This window comes from Microcebus murinus, chromosome 14 (assembly GCF_040939455.1).
Source record: "Microcebus murinus isolate Inina chromosome 14, M.murinus_Inina_mat1.0, whole genome shotgun sequence".
NCBI lineage: Eukaryota > Metazoa > Chordata > Mammalia > Primates > Cheirogaleidae > Microcebus > Microcebus murinus.
In genome coordinates this window covers 51,460,722-51,472,847 of record NC_134117.1, presented here as the reverse complement: position 1 = coordinate 51,472,847, position 12,126 = coordinate 51,460,722, and the positions used below count along the sequence as shown (strand labels likewise).

Below are 12,126 nucleotides of genomic sequence, written 5' to 3'. Positions count from 1 at the left end.
TAAAGCCATGGCACTGTAGCCAGGGCAACAGAGTGAGACTGTCTCAAAAAAAAAAAAAAAAAAAAAAAAGCCACATGGATTCCATTTAGCTTGAGTCACATGTAACATGGCAGTTTACATTCTCATATTCATCTATTTTGAACACCTAGCCATTATTCTAACAAAATAAGTAAAACAAATGAAATAAAATAAACTCTAATATGGCATATATTTTTATGACAGTAAAACATCCAGTGTTATTTAAATACAAAAAACCTAATGGTCTGTTATAGACTCCATTAACTTTCTACTAGTATAACTTGACAGACAAAATGTCATTTAACTTTATATTCCTTTACAGCAAGGTTTCTCAACCTGGGCCCTATTGACATTTCAGCTGGATAATTCCTTGTTGTAGGAGCTGTCCAATGCAATACAGGATGTTTAGTAACATCCTTGGCCTCTACCAACTAAATCCCAGCAGCACTCGCTCAGTTGTGAACCAAAAAAACCTCTGCAGACACTGCCAAATATTTTCTGAGGAATAATTTCACCCTCTCTTGATAACCACTGTTTTAGAATATATCACATTTCCTACCTTTTCACTCAATAGTTAAATCAACTCTTAAATATTCACTATAATTCTAAAGGAAGTACACAGATTAATTAAAAAAAATTATTTTTAATTAAAGAAGGCTTAACTTAAGGCATCATACTGACATCTACTGGCTTGGTACTGAACTGTACATTTGACATATACTGCATTTTTTAAAAACCCTCAAAATTAAAAGCAACATAGGTGCTATTCTGGGAAGGTAGGAAAATTAACTGAGTGCAGTAACATTAACATCAGGACAATTAACTTTATGTAAAGCCTAAAGTATACAATAAAAATACTAATTCTCTATTGCTTTCTTAGTTTTTGATATATTTTCTTTTGGATGAACTGAATTCTTAATGAATACTTTTAGAGACTGGTAATTAGAGGAAATTTTTTGGTGACGAGTAAAAAACTTTCTGGTTCAAAAAACTTGCAAAAATCAAGCAGCATGCTATTTTATGATTTACACTGAAAATTTAAAAGATGGACTAAAAAATGAAAAACCTAATAAAGATATTTCTATAAATAAAATTTTCTAGGCATTTCAATAAAAGACATTTGGTAATTAAATACTACTATCAATTAAATTGATGAACTTTATTGGGGTTGAAACTATAACAAAGTTCATCCTAAAACATTTTGCAATGCAAAATTATTTCACTCAAGGAGTGTTTAATAATTTGGATGCTAGGAATTACAAGCAATTTTCAAAAGCAGAGACTCACATTCATAAAACTTTATACATCATTTGAACTAACAGATATTTATACTACTAAAATCAAACATGCATCACCTTCAAACATTCTTATATCATGATTTTATATATTACATTATTTAACACCAATCTTCATCAGTACATGTATTTTTATCATACACTCGCACCATTTTCCTTGGATTTCTGATCTTTGTCTTCATTCTTTACATTATCCTGTAAAACAATATAAAAGGAAAAAGTACATTTTATTAGATTACCTTAAGTTAATTAGATTACCTTAAGTTACTTTGAAGGTAGCTTACAATGGCATTCAAAACCTATTAAGGTTTTGTTCCTAGTTATAAAGAATACTAATAAATTAATTTTAATGTCTTGGTGCCAAAGAACTTTCTTCAATTCTGCCCAAAAATAAATGTGTTTAAAAAAGAAGTGAATGATTTTATCTTCTAGAAGTTCAAACCTACTCTCTGGCATAGAAAGAAATATTAAGACACAAATGCACCATTATTTGCTTTTCGAAAAATCACTAAGAGCTTAATAACATTAAAATACATTAAAGAATGCCACGAATAGATTTTAAAAAATAAACTATGAGACTATTGAAAGTACAAAATTTATTTATTTATTTATTTATTTTTTAAAGTACAAAATTTCTAACCTTCTTGAGAACAGTGTGGATTTCATCCATTACTGTAGATAAGTTTCTGATTGTCTTACTCAGTTGGTTTTCAAATTGCAAATTCATGTTTTCTGAAATCTTTAAGTTTTCTTGTAACTGACTAAGGTCCTTTTTAACTTCTCTCAGTTCACCAGAGAGACTCTTGTTGGAATTCTCCAAGTTTAATATAGTTTTTTCATCTTCATCTGTTAAAAAAAAATCCAAAGTTCACATGTTAATCCCTAAAATTTCCAATTTAACTTTGAGGTTAAAAATATTTAAGCCATGGTGCACTCGCCCCTCCTATCTCTTTCCATGTACATGAATGTCCTGAATGATGTTCTCAAGAGCATCAACAATGCTAAAAAAGAGGCAAATACCAGGTTTGTATTAGACTATGCTCCAAAGTCATCCTCTGGTTTCTAACTGTAATAATGAAGCCTGGTTACACTGGTACACTGGTGAATTTGAAATCACTGATGATTGCAGAACTAGAGAAACTACCGTGGCCCTCACAGCCAGATGAAACAAATGTGGAGTGATCATCCGCAGATCTGATGTGCAAGTCAAGCATCTAGAAAAATGGCAGCATAATCTGTTCTCATCCCATCCGCATGGTTTCATTGCACTGACAACCCTCAGCTGTCATTATGGACCATGAAGAAAATGAAAAGACTGAGAAGCGAAAATCCTGGGATTCTTTTTCTGGGGATGTAATATATACTTGCAAATAAAATGCCTCAATGGGAAAAAAAAAATGCTTAAGCTATGAAATTAAGAAGCTGATACAATTATGTAAAATGACCATAAAGGTTGATTTCATTAGTTATAAAGCATATTGTAATACTCATGTATTTATTTATTTATTTTTGAGACAGAGTCTCACTCTGCTTCCTGGTCTAGAGTGCCGTGGAGTCAGCCTAGCTCACAGCAACCTCAAACTCCTGGGCTCAAGCCATCCTTCTGCCTGAGCCTCCCGAATAGTTGGGACTATAGGCATATGCCAACATGCCCAGCTAATTTTTTCTATATATTTTTAGTTGGTCAATTAATTTGTTTCTATTTTTAGTAGAGACGGGGTCTCCCCCTCTTGCTCAGGCTGGTCTCGAACTCCTGATCTTGAGCAATCCACCCGCCTCGGCTTCCCAGTGCTAGGATTACAGGCATCAGCCACGCACCCTGACTATTCATTTTATTTAAATTTTAACTAGTATTATTTCTAAACCCAGGTTCCATTCTTAGGTGATGGTATAGGCTAAAGAAAATAGAAACAGGTAAAAACTAAGTGGAAATAGAGGAGGATGGAAAGAATAAAATAACAAATATGAAGATGTAAATGAAGAGCTAAGATTCTTACAACGCAAAGCAATTTTATAAGCTGAAACAGGAAAAAAAATCAAAAGTAAAGTTACATATGTGCCCAGACTAAAATGCATGGTATGTATATGCATGGGCATGTAGGTATGTCATGTGTATGTATTCGTATACCCCAGCAGGGTGCTGAAAGTATTAACACAGTCAATGCCATCCGTTACCTGTTTTTTCTTCTAGTAACTGCAGCTTCTGTTCTACTTCAGCTCTTACTTTTTCACTTTTTTCCAATTTTTGCAAGAGGCTTCCTACATCTACCATTGCACCATTATACACAATGAGGCCAACATTTTCTTCTACATCCTTTGATTCCTGTTTTACTGTTGGTGTAGGAAGTAATAACCTGTTTCCTAGAACATAGTATAAAAGATTCCATATTTTAGTAAGCTATTTATCTTAATAGCCTAATTAATATGCTTATAAAAAAGCAAGATCTTAAAATAATGCACACAAACCTAGCATATCTTCCAACAATGATTCAGACTCTTCATGGTTTTCTTCATCTTTTGAGGTGTCTGTTAATTTCCGGTAAAAGCAAGATTCACGGAGCACTACTTTATTAAGAAGCTTCTTTACCTTATAAGCAAGTAAGTAAACAAATTAAAAAGATGAAAATACATTATTTGATTGTCCTAGAATAATTGTTCTAATTTTCACCTATAATGAACATCCATGAAAACTGTTTTCTCAAGTATCCACTCCCATTCAATTAAAGCAGTTATACTTTTTAAGTGTCTTCCCTATAAATCTAAGTTCCAACTTATTATTTGAAAAAAAAATTCATTAAAAAGACAAAGAATAACATCGATGGAAATTCTAACACATACATTAAAATATATGTAAAAAAAGATGTTTATTACATCTTAGCTTGTAATTCTAAGAAATGGAAACTATCAGCAATAGGGACTAGAGTTAAGTAAATTATGATACATCTATATAATGAGATACTATGCAGCTATAAAAAGAATGAGGTAGATCTTTATTTTCATGGTAGAAAGACTGTAATATATTGCTGAATGAAAAAGGTGCCAATCAACATGTCCAGAATGATTTCATGTCTTGTTTATGAAAATGGAACTATCATATGTAGCTGAAAACTAGAAGGTTATGTATTAGCTCCAAGGAATAGAACTAGAAGAACAGGGAGAAGGGACTGTATACATTTCAATATTGCTTGGCTGTTTTAAAATCAGCATGTGCTGGCCAGGCGCGGTGGCTCACGCCTGTAATCCTAGCACTCTGGGAGGCCGAGGCGGGCGGATTGCTCGAGGTCAGGAGTTCGAAACCAGCCTGAGCAAGAGCGAGACCCTGTCTCTACTATAAATAGAAAGAAATTAATTGGCCAACTAATATATATAGAAAAAATTAGCCAGGCATGGTGGTGCATGCCTGTAGTCCCAGCTACTCGGGAGGCTGAGGCAGGAGGATTGCTTGAGCCCAGGAGTTTGAGGTTGCTGTGAGCTAGGCTGACGCCATGGCACTCACTCTAACCTGGGCAACAAAGCGAGACTCTGTCTCAAAAAAAAAAAAAAAAAAAATCAGCATGTGCTGTATTTCTTTTATACATTAAAAAGTCAGTAGAGATTTAAAGGAAAGATAAGCACCAATCTATAGAATTAAATATATTAATCTGTTATCTTTTTTTTGAAAAGGTAACTTTTTAAAGAGTCACTAAAAAATGATTTTATATCAAATATTCACAAGATAAATTACCTGAGCCCGAGAAAGATGTAGTCCAAGAGTATAAAGTATTTCTTCCAAATCCTTTTCAAGAAGGTAACCACAATGACTTTGATCAAAATAAACAAAAGCCATTAACAGATCCCTGTTAATTGTGATCATCTGAGTCTTCTCTTTTTCCTAAAGAAAATGCAGAAGTAGAAGACATACTATACAATTCTTTTTTCATCCCTGAAAAGTGAAAAAGTGTGACTGTTTCCATATAATAGCAATAATCTGAAAAGACTTTTGCCCATCCTAGCTAAAATGAGTTCATTTTGTATATTAATATGGGAGAAAAGAATCAGATATACTGGTTGCCTAAGAGCCACAAATACCAAAAAACAACTGAATGAATTTTACATAATGGTAATATATAGACATACAAAGTATTACTAAACTTCATGACTGTTATTTTCAATAAGTTTAGAATATATAAGATATAGGAATCATCATATTATCAAGAATACAGCATTCAGGTAAATACCTTATCTTTAGAGGGCCTCTCCTTGCAGTACCTGTTGATATCTCTTTTATCGTCTCGCTTGTTCATTTCTTCCTCATCCCTATCTGTAAAATAAATACAACAGCAGCAAAACACTTATAAATACAGGTATTTTCAAGTTAGGCACAGAAACACACACCTGTAATCCCTCAGGAGACTGAGGCAGAAGAATTGCCTGAAGACAGGAGTTTGAGGCTGCAGTGTGCTATGACCGTGCCTGTAAATAGCCACTGCACTCCAATCTGGACAACATATTAATACTTCATCTCTTAAAAAACAAAAAAACGCTATATATTTTTAACTACTATAGAAACCAGAACTACTATTCCATTACAGAACAGTTTTCAAGTGACAAAATTGCAAAGAATTATATGAATAAAAATACTTTGGATCATAAAAAACAATTATAAATAAGGAAAAAATTTAAAAAGAGATTATGTAGAAGAAAAAAACTGATTTTATTGAATCAACTAAAAGAACTTAATTCCATAAATACTTGAACATTTTAAAAAAATGAATTTTATAGACAAAATTGAAAACTATAGAACAAATTTAAATAAAACAAAACAGGGTAATGCATATTTTTCTAAAAGCCAAAAAGAAAAACAGCCAGCATACTACAGCTAACTGCAGATAGATTATTTTAAAGTAACACTACAGGAGAAATCAAGATGTTCTTAAAGCAATTAAGAAGATCTAACAGTGTTGTTTGTATTTTGGTTTTTTCTTTTGACATATATTCTCACTCTGTTGCCTGAGCTAGAGTGCCATGGTGTCAGCCTAGCTCACAGCAACCTCAAACTCCTGGGCTCAAGGGATCCTCCTGCCTCAGCCTCCAAAGTGACTGAGACTACAGGCCCATGCCACCACACCTGCATAATTTTTTCTATTTTTAGTAGAGCCAGGGTTCTGCTCTTGCTCAGGCTGGTCTCGAAATCCTGAGCTCAAGCATGTTCCCACCTCGGCCTATGATTACAGGCATAAGCCATCGCACCTGGCCTCATAGTGTTAATATCTAGATTTGCTAAAACTAACATGTATCCCATGATAAAAGATGGATACTGAGATAATTTATTTATTTATTTGAGACAGAGTCTCACTTTGTTGCCCAGGCTAGGGTGAGTGCCGTGGCATCAGCCTAGCTCACAGCAACCTCAAACGCCTGGGCTCAGTGATCCTACTGCCTCAGCCTTCCAAGTAGCTGGGACTACAGGCATGCGCCACCATGCTTGGCTAATTTTTTGTATATATATCTTAGTTAGCCAATTAATTTCTTTCTATTTATAGTAGAGACGGGGTCTCCCTCTTGCTCAGGCTGGTTTTGAATTCCTGACCTTGAGCAATCCTCATGCCTCGGCCTCCCAGAGTGCTAGGATTACAGGCATGAGCCACCGCGCCCAGCCTAATTTATTCTTAAGAAACAAATCTACTAAGGAAAATCCATAATCATGGAATATATGACTCCAATCTATACTGTTATAGCCTTAATAAAATTCAACTATCAAAAATACTTGAGTGATACGAAAGTCATGACACTCATTTTATTTTCTAAATTAGAATATTTTGTTACAATTTTTACTATTCTTTTTTTTTTTTTTTTTTTTTGAGACAGAGTCTCGCTTTGTTGCCCAGGCTAGAGTGAGTGCCGTGGCGTCAGCCTAGCTCACAGCAACCTCAAACTCCTGGGCTCAAGTGATCCTTCTGCCTCAGCCTCCCGGGTAGCTGGGACTACAGGCATGCGCCACCATGCCCGGCTAATTTTTTTTTATATATATATCAGTTGGCCAATTAATTTCTTTCTATTTATAGTAGAGACGGGGTCTCGCTCTTGCTCAGGCTGGTTTTGAACTCCTGACCTTGAGCAATCCGCCCGCCTCGGCCTCCCAAGAGCTAGGATTACAGGCGTGAGCCACAGCGCCCGGCCAATTTTTACTATTCTTAAGATAGGTTTTCACTCTGTCACCCTGGCTAGAGTACAGCAGCGTCATCATAGTTTACTGCAACCTCAAATTCCTGGGCTCAAGCAGTCATCCTGTCTCAGCCTCCTGAGTAAGCTGGGACTACAGGCGTGTGGCTCCACACCTAGCTAATTTTTGTTTTTTTGTTATCAGACAGAGTCTCACTCTGTTGCCCGGGCGCTAAAGTGCCGTGGCATCAGCCTAGCTCACAGCAACTTCAAATTCCAGAGCTCAAGTGATCCTCCTGCCTCAGCCTCCCAAGTAGCTGGGACAACAGGCATATGCCACCATGCCTGGCTAAATTTTCTATATATTTTTAGTCAGCCAATTGATTTCTTTCTAATTTTAGTAGAGACGGGGTGTCGCTCTTGCTCAGGCTGGTTTCGAACTCCTGACCCTGAGCCATCCACCTGCCTCAGCCTCCCAGAGTGCTAGGATTACAGGCATGAGCCACTGTACTCAGCCTACACCCAGCTAATTTTTAAAAATTTTTAGTAAAGATGGCATCTGGCTGGACTCAACTCAAACTCCTGAACTCATGCGATCCTCCCTCCTTGGCCTCACAGTGTGCTGGAATTACAGTCATAAACAACCAAGCCTGGCCTCTGTTGTTAATATATATGTTGGACTATAATGATTTTTGTACAAAATGCAAAAGACACAAAAAATAGCTGGCAAAAAATAAACTTCCTATACAACCACAATCACTACTGTAATCTGACCACTTGAGGAGGCAGATCCAAGAGGATCATGAGGCCAGGAGTTTAAGACCAGCATAGGCAAGAGAGAGACCCCATTTCTATAAAAAATAGAAAAATTAGCTGGGCATGGTGGCACATGTCTGTAGTACTAGACCTCGGAAGGCTGAGGCAGGAGGATCACTGGAGCCCAGGAGTTTGAGGTTGCAGTAAGCTATGATGAAGCCACTGTATTCCAGCATGGGCAACAGTTGACCCTGTCTCAAAAAAGAAAAAAAAGTGCTAATATAAAAAGATTTCATCAGTTATGGGTTGAACTGTATCCCCTAAATTCATATGTTGAAGACCTAACCCCTAGTATCTTAGAATGTGACCATACTTGGAAATAAGTTCTATTCAGAGGTAATTAAGTTAAAATGAAGTCCGAAGTGTAGGCTCTAATACAATGACTGATGTCCTTGTAAGAAAGGAATTTCTAGACAGAATAACACAAAGACAGAATGTTCCTAATGGCATCTAGAATGGTGAATTCTTTCCAGGTTTTCAATGGACTTTTCCCAGATCCATCAGAAGAATCACTATCTATAGGAGATAGTCTTACAAAATGTCTTTCTCAAATAAAAAGACTAGAAAGTCAAAATGACTTCTTGATCCATGGGCTGCAGAATGGATGTTGTGTAGGCATGAAAACATTAATCTCCTAGCATATCTCCATCAGTGCTCTTGAGGGACTAGGTGCATTGTCAATGAGCAGTAATATATTGAAAGGAATCCTTTTGTTTCAGTAGTAGGTCTCAATAGTGGGCTTAAAATGTTCAGTAGAGGCTATAAAAAGGCTTAGGCTATAAAAAGATGTGCTGTCATCCAGGCTTTGCTACTCCATTTATAAAGCCCAGGCATAATTCTTTTTTTTTTTGAGACAGAATCTCATTTTGTTGCCCAGGCTAGAGTGAGTGCCGTGGCATCAGCCTAGCTCACAGCAACCTCAAACTCCTGGGCTCAAGCAATCCTCCTGCCTCAGCCTCCCAAGTAGCTGGACCTACAGGCATGCGCCACCATCCCCGGCTAATTTTTTCTATATATATTAGTTGGCCAATTAATTTCTTTCTCTTTTTAGTAGAGACAGGGTCTTGCTCTTGCTCAGGCTGGTTTCAAACTCCTGACCTGGAGCAATCCGCCCGCCTCGGCCTCCCAGAGGGCTAGGATTACAGACGTGAGCCACCAATCCCGGCCTACGCAGGCATAATTCTTTAGCATAATTCATAAAGGCCCTAGAATTTTCAGAACGGTCAATGAGCACTGGCTTCAACTTAAGTCACCAGCTGCATTAGCCCCTAATTAAGAAAGCCAGCTTGTCCTTTGAAGCCAGGCATTCATTGACTTCTCTCTAGCTATAAAAGTCCTAGATGGCCTCTTCTTCCAATAGAAGGCTGTTTCAACTGCTGATGAAGTCTATTATTTATCTTCAATCATCTTAGCTAGATCTTCTGGATAATATGCGGAAGCTTCTATATCAGCATTTGCTGCCTCATCTTGCATTTTTATGTTATAGAAATAGCTTCTTGCCTTAAACCTTATGAACCCACCTCTGCTACCTTCAAACTTTTCTTTTGCAGCTTCCTCACCTCTCTTGTCTTCAGACAATCAAAGAAAGTTAGGAACTTGCTTTGGACTAGTCTTTGGATTAAGGGAATGTTGTTGCTGGTTTGTTCTTCTATCCAGACTGCTTAAAGTTTCTCCATATTAGCAATAAGGCTGTTTTGCTTTCATACCATTTGCGTTCACTGGAGTAGCACTTTTAATTTCCTTTAAGAACTTTTACTTGAATTCACAACTTGCCATCAAAGGACCTAGGGGAGCTGTCACAATCGGTTTAGCTTCTGGCCTATCTCAGCTTTGACATTCCTTCTTCACTAACCTTAATCATTTCTACCTTTTAATTTAAAGTGAGAGATGTGCCTCTTTTTACACTTGAACACTTATAGGCTATTGTAGGGTTATTAACTGGCCTAATTTCAACATTGTTTTCTCTCAAGGCATAGGTAGGCCCAAGGACGGGGGGAGAGACCAGATAAAGAGCTGGCTAGTGAAGCAATCAGAACACCAACAACATTCATTAAGTTTGCCATCTTCTGTGGGCATGGTTTAGGTTGCCTTAAAACAATTATAATAGTAATATCTAAGATCACTGAACACAGATCATTAGAGACAGGGTTTTGCCATGTTGCCCAGGCTGGTCTTAAACTCCTGGCCTCAAGTGAACCTTCTGCCTTAGCCTCCCAAAGTGCTGGGATTAGAGGCATGAGCCACCACCCCCAGCCATGGCATTGACCTCAGATCACTAAAACGGATACAATAATACAGAGAAAGTTGGAAATATTACAATTACCAAAACATGACACAGAGACACGAAGTAGGCATATATAGTTGGAAAAATGGCACTGACAGACTTGATGCTGAGTTGCCACAAGCCTTCAATTGGTAAAAAACACAGTTATCTTTGAAGCACAATAAATTCCAACAGGAATTGATTTATCCAACAGGATAAAACAAAATATGTCTACAGTTTTAAAGGAGTTAATTATATGGACATGTGAATTGTAGCTCAATAAAGATATATTTAAAAAGGAAATAGGCCGGGCGCGGTGGCTCACGCCTGTAATCCTAGCTCTCTGGGAGGCCGAGGCGGGCGGATTGCTCGAGGTCGGGAGTTCGAAACCAGCCTGAGCAAGAGCGAGACCCCGTCTCTACTATAAATAGAAAGAAACTAATTGGCCAACTAATATATATAGAAAAAATTAGCCGGGCATGGTGGCTCATGCCTGTAAGTCCCAGCTACTTGGGAGGCTGAGACAGAAGGATCGCTTCAGCCCAGGAGTTTGAGGTTGCTGTGAGCTAGGCTGACGCCACGGCACTCACTCTAGCCTAGGCAACAAAGCGAGACTCTGTCTCAAAAAAAAAAAAAAAAAGGAAATAGGCAAATGTTATAAAACTGGATTGTGGGCCAGGCATGGTGGCTCATGCCTGTAATCCTAGCACTCTGGAAGGCTGAGGCAGGAGGATTGCTTGAGGTCAGGAGTTCGAGACCAGCCTGAGCAAGAGCAAGACCCCCATCTCTACTAAAAATAAAAAGAAATTATCTGGACAACTAAAATTATATACAAAAAATTAGCCGGGCATGGTGGCACATGCCTGTAGTCCCATTTACTCGGGAGGCTGAGGCAGGAGGATCGCTTAAGCCCAGGGGTTTGAGGTTGCTGTGAGCTAGGCTGACACCACAGCACTCTAGCCTGGGCAACAGAGTGAGAGTCTCAAAATAAATAAAATAAAATAAAATAAAATAAAATAAAATAAAATAAAATAAAATAAAATAAAATAAAATAAAATAAAATAGAAAACTGGATTGTGATGATACTTTACCAATTCTATAAAGTTACTAAGAATTATTAAAATGTACATTTAAAATTGGTGAGTTTTGTGATATGTATTGGTACCTCAATAAAATGTTTTTTAAAAAAACAGAATGTGGGCCGGGCGCTGTGGCTCACGCCTGTAATCCTAGCTCTTGGGAGGCCGAGGCGGGCGGATTGCTCAAGGTCAGGAGTTCAAAACCAGCCTGAGCAAGAGCGAGACCCCGTCTCTACAAAAAAAAAAAAAAATTAAAAAAAAAAAAAAAACAAAAAAAAAAACAGAATGTGGCCAGGCGAGGTGGCTCATGCCTGTAATCCTAGCACTCTGGAAGGCTGAGGCAGGAAGATTGCTTAAGCTTAGGAGTTTGAGACCAGCCTGAGCAAGAGCGAGACCCCATCCCTACTATAAATAGAAAGAAATTAGCCAAACAACTAAAAACAGAAAAAATTAGCTGGGCATGGTGGCAAGTGCCTGTAGTCCTAGCTACTCAGGAGGCTGAGGCAGGAGGATC

At 37.5% G+C, this 12,126-nt stretch overlaps 1 protein-coding gene across 4 annotated transcripts in view; it reads right to left on the bottom strand.

Annotated features, from left to right (window-relative positions):
- Nucleotides 1-641: 641 nt before the first annotated feature.
- The window catches only part of CCAR1 (cell division cycle and apoptosis regulator 1), a 61,742-nt gene continuing 50,257 nt past the window's right edge, over nucleotides 642-12,126 (bottom strand). For all 4 annotated transcript variants that reach the window (XM_076010051.1, XM_076010052.1, XM_076010050.1 and 1 more), the window contains 6 exons: nucleotides 5,531-5,613; nucleotides 5,038-5,184; nucleotides 3,780-3,900; nucleotides 3,489-3,674; nucleotides 1,954-2,159; nucleotides 642-1,508 (listed from right to left, as the gene is read on the bottom strand). In XM_076010051.1, the coding sequence (XP_075866166.1) occupies nucleotides 1,449-1,508; nucleotides 1,954-2,159; nucleotides 3,489-3,674; nucleotides 3,780-3,900; nucleotides 5,038-5,184; nucleotides 5,531-5,613 (803 nt within the window). In that variant the 3' untranslated portion in view covers nucleotides 642-1,448. The remainder of the gene's footprint in view (nucleotides 1,509-1,953; nucleotides 2,160-3,488; nucleotides 3,675-3,779; nucleotides 3,901-5,037; nucleotides 5,185-5,530; nucleotides 5,614-12,126) is intronic.